Source organism: Diachasmimorpha longicaudata, chromosome 16, assembly GCF_034640455.1.
Source record: "Diachasmimorpha longicaudata isolate KC_UGA_2023 chromosome 16, iyDiaLong2, whole genome shotgun sequence".
Classification (NCBI taxonomy): domain Eukaryota; kingdom Metazoa; phylum Arthropoda; class Insecta; order Hymenoptera; family Braconidae; genus Diachasmimorpha; species Diachasmimorpha longicaudata.
Genome location: NC_087240.1, coordinates 4,754,303 through 4,773,162, shown reverse-complemented (window position 1 = coordinate 4,773,162; position 18,860 = coordinate 4,754,303). Strand labels below are relative to the sequence as shown.

Genomic DNA, 18,860 nt, shown 5'->3' with positions numbered 1-18,860 from the left:
TCTCGTCCAAAGTGATTCTTATCACTTCGATCACTGATAATTTAAATCTCGTGGATCAAAGGAGAGGTCTTTCAGTCGCTTATATCATTAAACTATTTCTACTTTATCCTTGAATAACTGTATCATCTGGGTCGTCAACCGCCGCTTATTTTTCCTATAATTAATTCCTCAATTTGCATTTGTCGTTCTAGAATAATTTATCCCAACCAATAGCTCCATGACTCTCCTAAAAGATGATGGATTAATAATCTCGGTTGATTTTACTCCTGAAAGTCATCTTCACCGAAATCTTTCTGAAAAAAATGTCAATCATGCAGTTGCTACATTTTCATTGATCGTGTAACACTTTCATTCATGTTTTTCCGTTATATTGATTCTACTTTATCGTTCAGTGACTGTAACTGCCATTAGGGCGTCAACCGCCTCTTAGTCGCCATGAAGCCAGCAATCGAAAGTCCTCAGGTGAATCGCGTACACTCAGTGCATTCGCGTCAGGATTATTTTCATCTTTTTTTCTAATGGAACTGGCGTGAACTCAATCAAGAGGTGCCCTGAAATAACTATATATTTGAAGAGAAATTCAGGTTTTTGTTTAACGAGAGTTCATCGCCTGAGAGGAGTATAAATAAACTCCATTTTTTCGCCGGAGTGAAAGGGGGAGACAATATTTTTTTTTATTGAAATTTTTCGGTTGAGGAAAATAATTATCGCGCCAATTTTAATGACAATAGCTAATTCACTCGAAAAAAAAAACTCGGGCCGGAAGTTTTCATGATTTTCTCAATGACACCAATGTCGACCTCCACTTTCATCAAGTTCTCGGGGAACAAAAAATTTTCCTCGAATTGAAACGAATTTTTAATTTATTTTCAATGACAGAAGAATTATCAAAGCGAGATAGTTGCATAAGTCACGACTTGATACACACTAATCTCGACTGTAAAAAATTCAAATCATTGTCATAATCATTGAACACGTGTCATTGATGCCATAATGCTTTTCCTGTCCTCTTACGTAATTTTCGCACGTTGTAGAGGAATGGGCTAGAGTCAGATAGTCTGATAGTCTTCCATATTTCGACGTCTACAAGGTGCAATCACTTGTTGCACTGCAAACCAGTTGCTTTCGATAATACCAGGGGTTAAATGAATCGTATTTCAAATTTACTCTGCAGTAAAACTTTCATTCTTCATATTTCATATTTCTACATGAATTATTATTAATAATAATCTCTCCTTTCATTAACTAACATTTATTTCAAAGGTCACTTTTCGCAGTATTACAAAATGTATAAATTAATAAAACATATATTTTAATTTTCTCATTGGATAAAAGAGGAAGAAAATTCATTAGTAAACATATAAATTATTGTAGAATTATAATCTGCAGTTGAATATCCTAGTTTAGAATAAATATATAAATAAATAAATAAATAATAAAGAAAATAAGAAAGCAAGAGAGTGACTGACGCGTGAAATTACTCCGGCAAATCCCGATACAATTTATAAATAATCGAATCCGTAGTTTTATCATTGAGTGCCTTCGTAGCCAAGTCATCAGCAAGCATAGCTGCAACAGCCTCAGCAGCAACTAAACCTGTAAATTTAACACGCTGTAATCAACAAATAATGATTCCCTCGAATTTACAAAATGAGATATCATAATATCATGTGTCATAATCTCAAACTCGTCCCGTCGATTCCATAATGGTTTACATAACTTTCGTACGTTCTGTGACACAAGTATACAGCACAGTACATGATCGATAGTTCAATAATTTTGCAGTGAAATGGCGAAGCAAATTAGCTCTTTCATTTCACTCACAAATTACTTCCCTTATTCTACGAGATCATTTTTACCTCAATTCGATCTCGTATTTTTTTATAATACAAATTCTGTAATATATGTACTGTATATTTTATATAATATACCTTGATTCAGGATTTCTTCTACAGCTCCTTTATCGTCCATCCCCTCAAGATCAATATTCTTATCAGCAGCTTCGAGTTTCGCTCTCGCGGCTCTCACAATCATCGTATCGTCCCCAGTTCTCTTCAGTTCAACCGTAAAGTCTCCAATGAGTTCAGCTGAATGAAGAACGACAGAAAATTAGTATTTACCTGTATCATCCATAATAGGAGTGCCATCGAGTAGAATAAATCAAAAGTGAAAATATTGTTCTTCTGAGCTTACAAAAGCTTAAAATATAAAATAATCAAAAATAATTATGTAGAAAAATCGATGTCACATTTTAACGACACTCGATTTTATTATTCTTGTCGTACGTGAAAAAAAAATTACATAAACTGACTTTCTATGTCTTTCCATTTGTCACCCTGTAATCCATGAGGGATTCATGAAAATCGTAAATCTTTTTGCAAGGTAATAAATAAAATAGACATCACTCACTGAAGTTTCCATCCAGTCGACCGTCTCCTCGTAAAACTTGCTCTCCAACTTTTCCCATCAGAACATATCCCGCTTTAACACGCATCGAGGGCACGCGTATCTTCACCACCAGGTGCATAATGTCATCCTAAAAGAGGAAATAAGTGTAAACAGAATCAGTCAGAAGTCACCCAATCATGGAAAATTCCTTCTTACGTCATCATCCTCTTCCTCGTGCGCTCGTTTCGATCTTTTATTTTCGATTGCACTGGAATTATTATTATCGTCACTTGGGTAGTGGTAAATAATCTCCAGACCCTCCTCGAAGTACCCCTCCTGCTCCTGGTGATTCTTGGCGTATCTTATTAAATCCTCGATTCTCCTCGTCTCCTCGGCGAGTCTAACCCGATCATTTTTCTTCAATAATGACTCACCTTCGGTGAAGTTGTGGATTATGAACCTTCGGTGATTTTCTAGATCCTGTCCATTAAGACACCAGTCCCATTAATTACTCAATTTTTTTACTTCCATTAAAGTCGGTAATCAAATTATTTTTCCACGGATTGAATTTCCCTCTTTCACAAGTTCTCGGAATAATATTCTTGGAGATAAACGAGTGGAAAATTCCCCTTGCGTCGGATATAATGAAGTTATTTGTGCTAATAAATGAGCAATTGACTTACCAGCGGTTGTTTTACACAATTTTTTTCTGTCACGTATAACTCATTACTTGTAATTTTATTAGATTAATAAAATTGGTTGTTGACTCATTTTGTTATGCCTTCAACTTAATTGAATATTACGAGCGCTCTCACTATCCCTTTCTTCCTCTCAATTAACAAAATATTTTCTAAATTGTTTAAAGTATTTAAATATTTTCGGTTCAACTAACAAAATCATTGGAAAATGTCTTCACTGATTAGTTTTTTACTTCACTAAAGAGAGAAACCCATCAGATTATTTATCTCCAATTAAATATGTCAATAAATAGTAAATGATGATTTATGTTATCAGACAGTGAATGATAATTACCCTGACAGCATCTTCGAAACTGTAGACAGTCATATCTTTCGTGCTATCGATCCTCAAATTTCCGAAATGTCTCATCCTATTCTTTTCATTCTTATCGTTACGGTTATTATTGTCCACATAAATTATGTCAATGTAACCGGGTTGATTTTCCAGTCTTCCAGAAAACTCTTCATCCTCACCCTCTCCTTCAGGTCGGCTCTGACCCTTATTACTCGGAACTCTGGCATAAACACCCTTATTGAAACCTGGATATCTGACTCGCGCTCTATTTTCATCTCCAGCTCTGAATCTTGTCCTCGTCTCCAATGTCATCGATTCAGCTCCAACATTTTCTTTAAACCTGCTGTCACCTCTTTCTGAATTAAATTGCGCTGATCCAGCAGTCTGGGGTCCCCGATAACCACAACCGAGCTGAGATTCCGCACAGGCTGGACCATCAGGTTCGTCAGTTTGGCGATTTCGATCTGAATAACTTGATGAACTTACTCTAGAACTTGTAACCCCAGCTCGTTGACGAGATGACTGATCCTCATATCTTTGTTGACCAGTCTGGAGTCTTGAAAACTGTCCCTGATTACGAGTGGCTTCAGCATACTCCCTCTGATTGTCTGGAGTAGCAGAAAATCTCTGATAATATCTGGTTTCTTCAGCAAACTGTCTCTGAGGCTGGTCTTCCTGAGCCGCCGAAACACGCTGGCTACTTCGATATGGCTGACGCGCCTGATACTGTTGATACCGTCTCTGATTGTCTCGAGTCTGATCATACTGTTGAGGAGTGGACTCTTTCAGGTTCTCAAACTGAGGGCTCCCATTGCTGTTGTAAACCGATTCCCTCTGATTTTGGTAATTTTGACTGAACCTCTGCCCCTGAGTCTGACTCGGATAACTTCCTGAAGGATAATATACCGGTCCTGACTGATACCTCCGTCGTCCTTGAATCGGAGCACGCGATTCATCGGCGTAAATACGAATCCGTGAAAACTGTTGTTGATTATTCTCATTATCATCTCCATTAACTCTCCTAAAATCACTTCCCTTGAATTTATCAAAGTCATTTCGTCGATCAGCTTCGCTTCCCTCCATTGACTTGACTTTCAATTCCTCAGAGTCTCGGGTCTTTGGCTCCTTCGTTACTGTGTGAAATCGGTATCTGATGGCGTCCAATTTCCCGGCGTCGGAGTAGCTGACGTAGCCGGCCTCGTACTCACTCAAATTACTCTTCATCCTTCCTCTACCGATCTCCACACTCTCGATGGTGGACTCATTCAAACCACTGACCTCCACATCACTCAGGATCATTCGGTAGCGAATGTGGCCTTGAGATTGATCGACCTTCACCAGTGGTACCAGGAGAGGATCGAGAGGGCCGATTTCTACGAGACTTCCGTTCAGCAATTTTGTCCAGAGGATTTGGGACGCGTCCAGGAGATCGTCACCACCTGACACGTTCGATGCTGTCAAGATACACAGCACCAAGATCTTGATAATAATCGATTCCATTTTGGGGTTTTATGCTGCGCCGATTTCGTCAATACCTGAGATCATAATCAGATCAATACCGATCTCTGTGTTCTCGGTACTCCCAGATGAAGAGTGGCTGGTAAATAATGACGAGGATGATCACTATGATGATTAGGACAGTCAGTGAAAATGATATCACAATGCACATGAAATCGATTCACATTTTAGTCGACAGGATTTTCGAAAAATCGGTTGTGACGTTTATCGGTGAGTGAAATGAACTGAGTAACGCAATCCTGATGCACCGGGGCTTTTATAGTGAATTAATAGTGAAGCAGTTGGCAAAAAGGGTATGTAAACTGGGCCATGGACCACAGTATTGTTGGTTGTTTGAGAATAATGTCCATCTCCAGTGGCTGTCATGAATTTTTCAAATCATTTATGGACGTGTATGGGGGGCAAGGCTCGTTGATGACATTGAGGACAGGTTGATGGCACCTGATCGTACGATCATCGAGATTAAAATTCCTTCAACTAGATCGCTAGCTCGATCGAATTATCAAATGATCGATTCAATTTTAATGAATTGAATATTAAAAAGTCTTCACTGTTTCAGTTCGTCGATTGTGATGCCCAAATTGGTTTGAAAATTGTGAAATTATCATACGATTACCACAGTTGTTTCCTAAATATCAGCAGATTTTTTTGTGTCACATGTTACAAACATTTGAATCAGCGAATTTCGTACTCGTTAATTTTGGTATTCGTTGTAATTAAGATTTAGTACGTCCACTGTCCCAATATTGTCAACATGTATCGAGTTATCTTCTCCCTATTTCTAGTTGGAGTTGTGGTGATTAAAAACAATCGGGCGGAAAAATTACGTGAGTAATTAAACTGTAAAATTGTTATTGATTTTTGTAGTCTGAATGACGTGGTGTGCAGTCACGTAAGTGGTTCGCATCGCATGAGTCACAGGTACAGCCGATCTGGATGCAGGAATCTAGGCGATTCTATTTGTAGCTTAAGGATTTGCAATTAAATTATATACCTGACTAATTTGTCATTTTATTACGCTAGAGATACCATCGATTCTCAAGATATGTAACAGAAGTCATCCACATCTGAACGAGTGCATTAAATACAGTGTCGACTCCCTCAAGCCCTATCTCAAGAAAGGAATACCTGAATTCAGTATTCCCCCTTGTGAACCCCTTTACGTGCCCCAGGTGGAGATCAGCCAGGCTGCAGGACCTGTATCAATTAGCTCTAATTACTCCAACATCCGAATCGCAGGGGGATCGGATTTCAACCTCAAGAGTGTCAAGTAAGTTCTGATATTTAATCTGAAAGTGATTTACTTAAATTCCTGTGTGTCCTTGAGGAATGAAATTAGCGATAATTAGGGATAATTAAGTAGCCAAGTGGTAAACCGAGATGAGTTGACTTATCTCTCAGTTAATAACTGTTGTACAGTAAATTAAACAATTGTTCTATCCCAGGATTGATGCCGATAACGATCGGATTCGTCTGAAGCTCTACATTCCTCGATTGTCAATGGTATCAGACTACAACATGTCAGGACAAATCCTGATGCTGCCAATCACCGGTCACGGCCAAGCACGTGGTAATTTCACTGATATCGACGCGATTGTGACGATTCAGGGGGAACGTTATCAAGGCGACGATCTGACGGAGACATATTTTCGAGTTCTCGATTGCTACTGCGATTTTGAAGTTGGCCATGCTAGCATGTACCTCGAGAACCTCTTCAACGGCGAGGAGACACTCGCCGACACGATGAATCTTTTTTTGAATGACAATTGGCGGGCAGTAGCTGCCGAGATTAAACCGGCGCTCGAAGAGACTGTCGGCAATATGTTTAAAAAATTTTCCAACAAAATTTACTCAAAGTACCCACTCGATCAACTTCTACCCCCCTAATCGATGTCGCCAGAGTGAAATGATGTTCCTATTCCGTAGCAAAGTGACGAAACGAAAAATAAATTTATTTGAATTAATTATTATTGTTATAATTTTTTTTCTTCCTCTATTTTGTTGTATGAACTCGCAAAATTCGACAAAAAAATACGGATTTTATTTCTTGAAATAAAATCCTTTTGTAAGGAAATCCTTGTTTTTTATGGATTAAATATACGAGCAGAATAATTTATAAATTTTAGTTGCAGTAAAAAATAATTTACAAGAACGAGATTACAGAAAATTGTTTATAGATCAACCAAACACGCCATCTGGAACCGGAGGAGCCAAATTGTAAGTGAAAGTTTAAAAAAACTCCAACGATCTCAATGTACCCTTCACCAGAAACCGAGAAAATCTTTTTACCGACTGTGCTAATGCGCAGTAGATCATGCGCGCTGATCGCTAGAACAGATTTAAACGAATGGAAAAGCAAATTGTTTAGTAATGGATTTCCCCAGTGCAATAATGCGTGAATCACATGCGGGTCCGTCCTTGATCCTAAAGGAACTTTCGAAAAGTCTTGAAATTCGTTTGAACCTCCAAAGAATTTCTATTGTACTCAATTTTTATGGGTGAAAATATCTATAAAGAGATTGACAAAAATTCAGTTATAAAATTTTGCTTTTCGCCAGGTTACTAATCATCCTCGTCTCAAGGTTGTCAGCTTGAACACATCGTAAAAGAAAAACATGTAGAATGTCATTCAAAAGACCCTGTTAATGGTAATTGTTCACTTATCGAGGAATTACTACCCCGAAGAGTTGCGAAAATCCATTTGCTCACATCTGCATGTGCAACACGCGATGAAAAATGACAATTGGACGTGATCTCTTCTCAGATAGTTTATCGCTTCGAAGAATACATCGGAAACCTCGCGGCAATTCATTGTCAATATCTCCGATGTCTCAATTATCTTCGATTTTACCGCATCGAAAATGACTTCGTTAATAACAGAAGACAAAAAAAATACAGAATCATCGCTGGAAAATTGATAATATTTATAACTAGTTGCTCAATATATCCTTTGCATTCTCCTCACGCCATAAAAATAAAACTTGTGGAGAAGGAACAACAAAAACATTAAGAAAAGAAAACGAACATTACATTATACAGAACACGCGCATGAAAATTTTACTTTGTTTAAAAACATAACCGAGCAATGCTGCAATATCAACATAGGTCAACATAACTCTGTTTTACGTTTTCTTTCATTAGTTTCATGCCGACGATTTTCCGGAAAATTGTTTCCATCGCGAGGAAGAGCTTCACTCGCTGTGCAAACCATTGAAGTTCATTAACTTCCGGAAAAGTTGAATTTAATTTCAATGGTACAGTATATACAATATAATATATAAATATGTGGAAATACGTGAAAATGAGCGTATAAATAAATAAACAAATAAATAAAAAAATGTATTTGACAGTTTATTGAAAAAATCTGTAGCAAAATAATTGAAAGATCGGTTTTGTTTAATCAGAGCCGTTTTTTAGAGGATTTACTGAAGTCAAGTGGAGTAATCCATAACGCAACCTCGTGACATAATGAATTTTGGCAGAGCTGGGGACCTCCCCATAGTAAATGACTCCTAGATTATTCACAGTTGGCGAAAAAATCTGGAAAGTTCAGTCAAATGGCGGGATAGAGATGCTAGATATTATTTTTTGTATCAGTGGGGCCCACTGAAAAACCCCAAGAGACTCTCAAAGGTGCCTTGTCCCGTGGAGTAGGGGGACTAGCATATAAGACTGAATATGAAGGGGAACTGTCTTTAGTTGATAAAACCCAAAAGCAGGAGTTACCAATAACTAGTTTTAATTTTTTTCATAGGATTAACCGTCAAAATTATGATACAGTTGACGTAAAACAGTGAAAACCGCCGAACTCTCAGTTTCATAAATAATATCAATTTAGTGATAGCAATTAGGACATTAAAAATTCGGTTAATTAATTGAAAGTCATTGGATTGGGATTGAGATGATTGTTGTGGGGGTTATTATGCTCCTGGGATTTCCCTGGAGTGCAATCTGTCAAGATGTCAAAATTGTGGAGGCGCCGAAGAATCCGGGTGACAGTGAGCCGGACTTCGTCACGCGTAAGGGTCATTAACTTCATTACAAAATCATCATTGATCGAGTAGTGAATTCAGCATTGTCAACATATAGATCTACTTCAAGTTCACATTACGATAAATCGATAGTTCACCGAAATCAAAATATCAGAATCAGAATTATTTTTAAAATAATTTTTTATCCCGCGGAAAAGCCCTCAATATTTATTGCTATCATCAAATGTGTTTTGTGACGTCACTAGTGTCATTAACAAGAGCATCAGTGAGTGTAAGGAAGTAAGAGGGATCATAAAATATGAAGAAAGAAAATATTTCCCAAAGAAGGAAGAGATCTCTCGGTTCTTCCAATTTTCAAAATTCGAATCACCTAAAAATACAGAATAATTTGTTATCCGTCTAATAAAAAATCCAGCTGAGGCCGGCTTGTAATGGCACAAATGGCGCAACTCGTTGTGGCGTGGCGAAGGTTATGTCAGACTTTTTATTGCGTAATTTAACCGTACAACTGTCGGCTCTGAGTCGTGGATCCGCTGGAGAAAGTCAGAATAGTCGGGAGCAGTAACGAATGTTGAGGGAGGGATATACAACCCACTCCGTGATCAACAACTCGTGTGTAAACTAATACACACAACCGAAACCCTTGTCTCGGGTCTCACACTCATGATTGGCTTTGAGTGAAAGCGTAGTTTATGATTTAATGGGAAATTTTCAGCATCTTTCCGTCGGAAAATTATGAGAAAATTGCGCGGAAAGAAATTTTAGGGAAATTTACGACTTCCAGGGGGCGAAGGTTATTTTTATCGCAAAAATTACCCTCCCAAGGTTAATTTCCCCCACAAAACTTGACCTAAAAAGTGGTTGATTGTCATTTCATCCCACGTCTCGCCCTTTAGAGGTCAAATTTTAATAAAAAATTTTCTTTCATGTGCTACACACTTTTCCGAGCGCGTATCGTGATTTTTAAAAATAAAAATAAAATCTCAAATATAAAACTATTATTATAACAATATAACATAGTTATTACGTCGCTGGGATTTCCACGAGTTTTGTCAACTGTCATTGACTCGCGAATAACTCATTACTCACATTAGATGAATGCTCTTTAATTGGCGATGAGGGTTCGAATAATGAAATTAATAAGGGACATGTTTCAATTGTTTATAATAATAAGAAAGTGAAAGCACTGGTTATTGCGTAAATAGTGTCCGGAAGCAGGAAAATCCCGTGTAACGGAAAACCTCGTAACAATGTTAATTTAATAATTTTCATCGTTGAAAATGGGGCAATTGTTCTTCTGAATTATGAGGAAGTTGTCAGGTTTACCTTCATATTTTTGTGGTATTTTGCAGCTGAGTACATTCTACCATGCAGCCGAAGCGATCCAGCGATCGACACGTGTATACAAAAGTCTTTCAATCACTTGAAACCGTACCTCATTCAAGGTAATGACTAAACAATATAAATTATCAATTTAGCTGAGACGATAAAACAGGGTCACGAGTGTTATTTTTATTGTAAATCCATTTTTAATGGATCCCCAGAAAAATTACCCGGTGTACCGGACAAATTATGAATTTTCTAAATGAAAAATTACGTAAAAGACTAAACTCAAGTAAAAAATCATCAAAAATTTCTCCTTCAAGTTCTCTGACACGTGCGCAAACACCTCAAACAGTTCTCAAAATTTCCTAATGTCAAAAATAGCTGACAGGTCACATCTGTCGGACTTCGATGATCATCGAGAATTATCGATAGTAAATCCTATCGAATTTTCTGCTAAAATTGAATTAAATTATGTTATGGTATAAAATATGTTATGCGATGATTTTATCAGATTAATGTTCTTCATATGTGAAAAATTATGAAAATTTATTAACCCAGAGATTTCTGTCAAGGTATCCCGGAGCTTGAACTACCCCCCATCGAACCCCTGACAATTCCTCGACTGGGAATGGAGAACGGACAAGGTGCTGTTCGCGTAAGCGCTTTGTTCTCAAACATCACAGCAATTGGACCCGGAAATTACACGGTTGGAAGGGTCCGGGTGGACCTCCGGAACCTGCGGCTTAACCTACATCTCACTATTCCCAAGATCGAGCTTCAAGGCCACTACGAGGTCGCCGGGAACGTGCTACTTTTTCCGATTCAGAGCCAGGGTAACTTCTGGGCGTTATTCGGTGAGTCTCATTCACTTTTTCCTCCAAACTCGTCAATAAGAAAGTCCAGAGACACGTCAAAGACCTCTACTGGGTCACGGACACTGAATATTTGACATTCACACATTTCCCAAATGAATAATTAGTTTTAATTTGAGTGTCAACTCCCCAAATAATTTCTCCCACAAATGAGGCGGAAACTTAATTATTTTTTGTTGTAACAGGTGATGTTGAAGCCATTGCTCGAGTCCAGGGTGTCGAGGAGGTGCGCGAGGGGGTGCGTTACATGAGAATCGCTCGACTCCTCGTCGACTTCACCCTGGGACGTGCACGTTTTCGTGTGGTTGACCAGCTGAATGGTAACAATGTAATTGGTCAGGCAATGAATCAATTTTTAAATCAAAATGCCAAGGAAATTATTGAGGAAATGAGACCCGCAGCGAGTGCCAGTATTGCAAAACACTTCATGTCATTTTTGAATACGGCATTTACCAAAGTACCACTGAAGGTCTGGCTCCATGACACGTGAATGTCCACCATCTCTCATATTTTATTGTTCTCGTGAATTTATTGGACTTTAGATTTATAGCTAGAATAGTTCTCGTGAGTCTGTGAATATTTGTGTTATATTTTTCATCGTAAATATGGAGAGAAATGATCAGTAAAAATTACGTAACGATTCACGCAATCGGTGAAGGAGGAAAATTTTTGGATGTTGAATAATTTTGGCAGAACTGCGGGGTAATTTTGACGTTCGAGAGGGTTTTTTTTGACGAACAGGTGAGCCAGGCCTTACTCGTGGTCGATTGGGCATTTTTGGGCCACCAGGGGGAGGGGAAATAATGTCCAAGGGCCCAAGAAAGTGTGGAAGGTGATAGAACAAGGTTTTTTTTCAAATATAATTTTTTTTCCACTTCTCAATCATTTTTTTACAATAAAAAAAATTATGGCTCAGTCCCCTCTACCCCGGGACTGTAAATTTCAGTTCTGTAATTAATTAATAATTTTTTCAGGTAGTTTTTATTGATTATTTCCCTTCATGAATATCTGTATTACCTATCGTACTTAATTAACTTATAAATTCTAGAAAGTGTTTCTCCATTTTGTACAAAATAAATTTTCATTCGAATTGTATCTGTAATTAAGGAATGTTGAAATTTTGTATTACAAATAAACAATGAAAAAAAAAATGCATAAATTGTTTTAAATTCATTACGACACAAAGGATTGAAGCATCGCACTCACGTTTTATTTGACCGCAGGCAGTGAAAGTTTTCAGCAATTTTCGTGTTTCTTCAGTTCTATGATAAAAGTTGAGTTGCGTTGAGTTTATATTATGCCAAGAAATAATTATCAATTTTTTTCTTCTCGCCAAATTTTTTTTTATCCCCCAGAGAAGAATTTCATCGAGACCACATTCTTTCGTGTCATTACGTAACGTCCGATAAGTCATGAGACATTCGAGATTCCTCTCATTCATCGGATTTTTCGTTAATTTCCGAAAGAAAGTGGTTGACAAGATGTACTAACCGGAGTCAAATATAAACGAACTGATAAATGAATGAGTCTACACGAGTGTCGTGTTTTCGTATCAAACGAACTTCGACCCGTGACCGTTTGTCAATCACCATAGAAGGGGTAGAAGGAGCTCAGACGTGTTTTAATCATTTGTATTTACATGATGACAGCCCTTAACGTTTCAGTCGGTTTGCAAAGTCACTTGTGATCGCTCTAACAGTTATTTTAATTTGTGGTGGTGTCGGGAAGTCCTTACGAGGCGCCATAATTGGCCGATTGAAAAATTGTCGAGTGAAATTCAAGAGAATTTTATTAAAATTTTCGTCGAGATGATGGCTCAGTTTACCAAACGACAGTGGCTGACTCTCATTGTTATCAGTATCGCGGATTTTGCAAATGCTGTCTGCGTATCACTGCAGGCACCCTTTTATCCCCAAGAGGTAAACAATAGCCAATCAAGGGCTAGAATGGGCAACGATAGTCCCGGGGAAATTTCAAATTTATAGTCCACTTGTTTTCGGTGCTTTGATTTTTCAGGGAGAACTCCCCCCTACAAACAATAAATATATTTATTGCTCAGAGGGAGACTCACGACACGTTTACGTACTATCGATCGTCAAATTGTTCGAGAAGAATTTGGAAAAAAAATGTGAACATACCACTGTTTTTAAACATTTTTTGTTTGGACATAAAGCAATTCATTGATGAAACGAAACATAATCAAAAACGTTAATGACCTTATAAGTCGTAGTAAACTTTACCGTCCTCGGTAATGTATCTTAACACGATAAAATTATGAAATGAACCGCAGCCATGACATTTGACCTTGATTCTAGCATTCGCAAATACTCAACGAATCGTAGTATTTCATCATTCGAGCGAAAAAAAGACTGAATATACCGCGAAATAGTTCCGCTGTGGCGTCTGACGATATCGTCTGATGATAATAATTTTTTATCGAACTTCCTTAATCAGAGCTCTAAACTAGATATTAAGGTGAAGTTTGATTAGAGTGACTAATCTAATTACTTAAAAAAAATTCCTAATCCCATTTTTTTCTGTTAATTAACTTTTCTGTGGATTAATACACAGGCAGATCCTTCGATGACCGGCTGCGAGTCATTTATTATTCTTAGAAGCTCCAGAACATTTTGTCTTCACCTTCTCACACAATTAAAAATTTTAAAAAAATTTTCAAGGACATTAAATTGATCCGTCATCCCCTTCCAGGCGGAGAAAAAAGGCGCTTCCCCTTCGGAGTACGGTTTGGTGTTCGGAATATTCGAACTGGTGGTGTTCATCATCAGCCCGATTTACGGACAACGCGTAAGATATTTCGTGTAAGCAATTAATTAACAAAATAATTCCTCAATCAATTTATTGTGAAATTACAGTTGAACAGAATTGGCCCTAAGGTATTGTTCAACGGTGGTATCTTAACAACAGGAACATGCGCCATATTCTTCGGATTGCTGGATAAAGTTGAGGGCCATTATCCTTTCATAATCCTGTCATTCGTGATCAGAATTGTTGAGGCTCTTGGCAATGCCGCCTTTCTCACCGCGAGCTTTGCCATCATCGCCAAGGAATTTCCGGACAACGTGGCCACAACGTTCGCCAGCTTGGAAACATTTTTTGGATTGGGCCTCATTGTGGGACCCACTGTTGGTGGTGCTCTATACCAGGTAAATCCGACTTTACATCGAACCGCGAAATGACGTGATAACCGCGAGATTAAAAATAAATGATCCCCGAATTAGAAAAAATTTTATTTACTCTTTTAAAGTGTTATATATCACGCTGATAAATACTATTGAAATTAATTAAATAATTGATCTTTTCTTTACAGAGAGAAAAATATAATTTTTCTAATTAAACTCTCCTGACAAGAATTTAAACCGATTTTCCAATGGAAATTACGGAAATTTGTTTGTCCAGAAGAAATATGACTCGCAAAATTATATTTTGCTCTCAGTGTTCGTAAATAAAGTCAATTGCGGACATTGACATGACATAGACAGGGAAACTGCAGAGTAAGCCTGGCCTGGAGGGGAAACTGGCATGAGAAAATTTTGAAGAGAAAGTCGGAAACGTCGAGAAAATTTTCTGGGGAATAAAAGTCGCGAAATTACCAATCGTAACTGTATATGGGAGTATTTACCTATTATATATGCAATTAAAGAGGAGTGAGATTTGTAGTTTGACGTGCGATGTGACAAGACACCACAGGGCCGAGTCCTGTCAACACATGTCCTACGGTAAAAAGTCAAATTTATCCGCGGGGTGAAACGTATCCTGCGGATAATGATTTTTAAAATTTTTAATGAGCACGATAATTAGTTATATGTCATATATCTTATGTGAAACATCTCCTTTTTAATCCCTGAGGCTAATTACTATGTGTAAAGTAATGTTTAATTATTTTATTTGATTTTATTGATGTTATCGATTGTCTTTGGAAGGTGGGTGGCTATACGACACCGTTCGTCGTCCTGGGATCAGCTTTATTCCTAGCAGCTTTAATTACTGCTTTGGTATTGCCAGTTCATGACAATGCACCTGCGGACGATCTTAAATCAGGAGGTAATTTCCAAATTAATATTCGCTGTCATTACGCGGAAATAAATTTTTGATAAAAATTGAATCTCTAGAGACTAAGACTAACTACCAATTAATTAGACTAATTACGATAATTGTGGTCTTAAAACTAACCTTCCTCCCTCATTTCACCCCCCCCCCTTTCCCCGCGGTCTAATTTTTTATCTAAAATTTATTTTTGTGTATAAAAAAATTCCCAATTGACGAGAAAAAGAGGTTGAATTTCAATGAAAAAACTTTGTAGTTTTTTAATTAAGAAAATTGATGACATGAGGTGCTGCCTACGGTTGATTTATTCAAATATAAGATCTGGAAAAATTAAAAATGAGGAGTGAGGGTATTTATGGCAGTCAAAAAAGGGGGAAAATGTGGACTTATTTGTTTAGGATGGGACATACATTTGGGATTTTAGATATTTTTAGAAAATTAAGGGGATTCCTTGAAGGAAACATAAAAGAGAATTATGAGGGTGCAATCAAGGGAACTCACAAGTACTCTCATCTCTCAGGATTCACTAAGGTCCTTAAGATTCCCGGTGTAATGGTAGCCACAGCCTCGATAATAGCAACAAGTATGAGCATTGGATTTCTCCAGGCGACTCTCGAACCCCATTTACGAGACTTTAATTTAAGTCCAGTGGTTCTTGGCCTTATGTTCGTGATAAACGGTGGGACTTACGCTCTGATGGCACCTGCGTGGGGCTGGCTCTGCGATAGAAAGTGCACCCCAAAGGTAACCGTCACCGACAATCGGTCAAGGAAATTCCTTCAAATTTTTTCAATTTATAAATAAACAGAATTATTGTTCACGTATTTTTTTAGATTGTGACGGTAGCGGGGTGTCAGCTGTTAATGGCTGGCTTCAGTCTAATTGGACCTGCGCCGTTTATACCGTCGGAAACGAAGATATGGTTAACGATTGCCGGTCTTGTTATCCACGGATTGGGAATGGCAGCTCAATTGGTAGCGAGTTTCAGTGATGCGTTGAATACATCAATGTGAGTTACTATTTACATATTTCTGTCTATCCAACTGCGGATATATTTGTTACTATAAAAAAATATTTTTAACACGTGTTCTTATTATTGTTTCAGAGCATATGGTTTTCCGAATAATCTCGAAACATATGGCCTGATAAGCGGGTTATGGACGAGTGCATTTGCACTAGGGGCCTTCATAGGTCCCAGTGTAGCTGGAATTCTCTTAGATAATATTGGATTCAGACAAGCCTCGATGTTCATTATCGTCCTGCATTTATTGGTGGTAAGATTATCGACAAATCTAATTCGATTTCGATTCAAGTTGTGGCCCTAAGGCCCCGAGTCTCACGGGAGTCCCACAGTCTACGAAAATGGAGACAATCGATTTTCCAATTTTCGATTGAGACTTCAGTCAAATTTAATGAGGGAAATATTTATTCGATTGATTGATTCGATTAATTGAAAGATTGATCTCGATTCAAGGGCATCGCCGCAGCAGTATTTCTTCTCCGTTGCCCCCGAACTCCGAAACCTTTTACGGCGATCGGTGGAGAGGACGAGGTGCGTGAATCCCTGACAGACAGTGGCAGATCGCACAGTACGAGTTCATTCATACGTGGACATCGTCAGGGTGTACCAATCGATCGTCCGAGTGGCATGAATTCCCTCATTGCATGCAATAGTTATTCAAATCGTGCTGGCGCATGGTCGAGGGCTTCATACAGTGGACGTTTTGCTCACAGTTATGGCTCCATCGAGGCGAAACGATACCTGGAGAGAACAACATGAGGGCACTGATCACTCATCGAATTCAACCCTTTTTACCTGATTTAGTCGTGTAGATTAGAGAATTATCCAAAGACAGTTTTATGACAATTCAGGTATCTCCTGACAGTTGTATATATTTGTGTTCTTGTTAACAAGCAGTATCGTCATTATTCTGGTGCTGCAAAATTCGTCGCTATTTTATTTTTATACATTACTCTGTTAATAATGACTAGGTAAAGTTTTTTTAACAATACAAATTCATAAAATCGTAGGAATCAGGGAAATCGCGAGGTTCGTACGAGTTACTGTCGTCTGAGGGCTCCATAAAAATGCGATTCCAATTATCAATGAGTGGAAAAAATGAGGGGGAGGTAATTTTAATTAGTGGGGAATTGTCTCTAGTTATTTGGGCCTCACTCAGTGAGGCCCATTTGTCGACGAGACGGTACGACAAATGGAAAATTAACAAGTCGAATCCTCCCTTAATTGCCATCCTCCAATATTCCTTGAGTTTTTACTTTAGGCAATTCAGTTGATCAGTTAATTATTGTTAAATACTATTGTTGTTAGAATCAAGTTCATCCGTTGAATATAAATCAGAATAAATTTTTAACTACTCGGACATTGCACGTCTGTATTCTAAATGTTATTTCACATACTTCGCGAAGAATTCCAATGTCTATCCCTTACGTGATCCAACTTTCCGTGTACCTAATTACTGATGCAAAAATGTTGCATGAAGAGAAGTAAAGAAAATTGACAAATCAAACAAAAGTTAAATTATCAGGTGAAAGAGTGAGCAATGGAGAAAATACCTAGCCTAGGTGCATTCCAAACTTCTGATCGCTGTTGCCGGGCAAAATATATTACATTAGTTACCTTCACATTGTGTACATATGTGTATACATGTGTAAGTGTGTAACGTAACAGTGGAGTATTCTATAATCCGACATGTTCAGCCAAAAGGAACGCCATCCGCTGTAGACGATAGAATCGATGAAATTCTCGAAGGAGCTGGACAACAGGGAACGCCAAAGAATAAATAATAATAACTTGATTTTAGGGATTTTCCCCTTGACAACTTTCCTTCTGAATGAGCAACTTCATCGTGTCCTTGAGACACATCTCGAATCAAATCACGTTTAGGCAATGTCGTTTAGAATTTGAATTTCCCTGGAATACTATCGATTCCCTGGCATTTGGCCAAGAGAAGTATTGACTTTGAGCGATAGATTCCGACGGGAAAATAAATTTTAGGTAAAAATTAGGGCTCCCCAAAGGGCTATCATAAGCCATTTGCTCACCTTCTAGAGGTAAATACCTATCGTAATCGAAATTTAACTCGGTTCCCCTCGACAGTGATTAGACCGGAGAAATAGAATTTTGAAAAAATAAATATTTCTCTGAAGTTAATGAATATTTAGCAAAAATAATTTTTTGCTACCGCAAGTCATATTACCACACTCACCATCAGATTTATCGTCCTTATATATCACACCCCCCACACCCCCTGCACGATGCATTCCAAATAAACCGAAATGTGGTGGAATAGCAACACACTCAACTGTTGTACTATGAACATAGCAGTGCTGGCATGTTCAGTCATGTGCATCGACCCGCCCGGAAGCTGGTGTATACCCTATCCTAGCGTAATACATCGGGACTCAGGGCGTTGATAAAATATGTCAGAGTCCAACTAGTTGGATTCTAGAGGTCTGAGACTCCACGAAACCTGGCTGACTTCATTATCGATCACCCTCGATCACAATTAAGACATTCTTCACCAATTGGGCCAATAATTTGGAAAATAATTAATAATTTGCTAATTTGGGTAATTTTTGCGAGAAAAGTCACCTTTGCCCCTCTAATTTTCTAATTTCTACCAATTTTTTTTTTCGTTCACTGCAA

At 38.0% G+C, this 18,860-nt stretch overlaps 4 protein-coding genes across 5 annotated transcripts in view; 3 read left to right on the top strand and 1 right to left on the bottom strand.

Annotated features, from left to right (window-relative positions):
* Positions 1-1,169: 1,169 nt before the first annotated feature.
* Positions 1,170-18,860, bottom strand: part of LOC135170122 (uncharacterized) — a 34,349-nt gene continuing 16,658 nt past the window's right edge. The window contains exons 2-6 of one of the 2 annotated variants that reach the window (XM_064135654.1): positions 3,421-4,955; positions 2,605-2,868; positions 2,410-2,536; positions 1,932-2,087; positions 1,170-1,596 (exon numbers count right to left, since the gene is read on the bottom strand). In XM_064135654.1, coding sequence (XP_063991724.1) covers positions 1,478-1,596; positions 1,932-2,087; positions 2,410-2,536; positions 2,605-2,868; positions 3,421-4,920 — 2,166 coding nt within the window. In that variant the 5' untranslated portion in view covers positions 4,921-4,955 and the 3' untranslated portion in view covers positions 1,170-1,477. Of the gene's footprint in view, positions 1,597-1,931; positions 2,088-2,409; positions 2,537-2,604; positions 2,869-3,420; positions 5,508-18,860 lie in introns of those variants that run through there. The other variant, XM_064135655.1, reaches the window with a different exon arrangement.
* Positions 5,624-6,902, top strand: LOC135170146 (protein takeout-like). The gene is made up of 3 exons (XM_064135698.1): positions 5,624-5,765; positions 5,962-6,208; positions 6,384-6,902. Exons 1-3 carry the CDS (start codon positions 5,693-5,695, stop codon positions 6,823-6,825), a joined length of 762 nt encoding a protein of 253 aa, XP_063991768.1. The 5' UTR covers positions 5,624-5,692; the 3' UTR covers positions 6,826-6,902.
* Positions 8,636-12,281, top strand: LOC135170143 (protein takeout-like). Its single transcript, XM_064135695.1, has 4 exons — positions 8,636-8,957; positions 10,283-10,375; positions 10,829-11,110; positions 11,314-12,281. The coding sequence occupies exons 1-4, from the start codon at positions 8,840-8,842 to the stop codon at positions 11,616-11,618; spliced, it is 798 nt and encodes a 265-aa protein (XP_063991765.1). The 5' UTR covers positions 8,636-8,839; the 3' UTR covers positions 11,619-12,281.
* LOC135170126 (MFS-type transporter SLC18B1-like) lies at positions 12,724-17,574 on the top strand. The gene is made up of 8 exons (XM_064135661.1): positions 12,724-13,047; positions 13,838-13,933; positions 14,002-14,292; positions 15,070-15,190; positions 15,714-15,937; positions 16,027-16,202; positions 16,299-16,467; positions 16,668-17,574. Exons 1-8 carry the CDS (start codon positions 12,937-12,939, stop codon positions 16,971-16,973), a joined length of 1,494 nt encoding a protein of 497 aa, XP_063991731.1. The 5' UTR covers positions 12,724-12,936; the 3' UTR covers positions 16,974-17,574.

What these genes read in the sequence shown, in the direction of transcription:
- LOC135170143 (XM_064135695.1), top strand. Translation starts at nt 8,840, where the DNA reads ATGATTGTTGTGGGGGTTATTATGCTCCTGGGATTTCCCTGGAGTGCA. An exon ending in TGAGCCGGACTTCGTCACGC is followed by an intron (nt 8,958 to 10,282) that starts GTAAGGGTCATT and finishes GGTATTTTGCAG; the next exon opens with CTGAGTACATTCTACCATGC. An exon ending in GAAACCGTACCTCATTCAAG is followed by an intron (nt 10,376 to 10,828) that starts GTAATGACTAAA and finishes ATTTCTGTCAAG; the next exon opens with GTATCCCGGAGCTTGAACTA.
- LOC135170146 (XM_064135698.1), top strand. Translation starts at nt 5,693, where the DNA reads ATGTATCGAGTTATCTTCTCCCTATTTCTAGTTGGAGTTGTGGTGATT. An exon ending in CAATCGGGCGGAAAAATTAC is followed by an intron (nt 5,766 to 5,961) that starts GTGAGTAATTAA and finishes TTATTACGCTAG; the next exon opens with AGATACCATCGATTCTCAAG. An exon ending in TTCAACCTCAAGAGTGTCAA is followed by an intron (nt 6,209 to 6,383) that starts GTAAGTTCTGAT and finishes GTTCTATCCCAG; the next exon opens with GATTGATGCCGATAACGATC.
- LOC135170126 (XM_064135661.1), top strand. Translation starts at nt 12,937, where the DNA reads ATGATGGCTCAGTTTACCAAACGACAGTGGCTGACTCTCATTGTTATC. An exon ending in CACCCTTTTATCCCCAAGAG is followed by an intron (nt 13,048 to 13,837) that starts GTAAACAATAGC and finishes ATCCCCTTCCAG; the next exon opens with GCGGAGAAAAAAGGCGCTTC. An exon ending in TCGTCCTGCATTTATTGGTG is followed by an intron (nt 16,468 to 16,667) that starts GTAAGATTATCG and finishes TCTCGATTCAAG; the next exon opens with GGCATCGCCGCAGCAGTATT.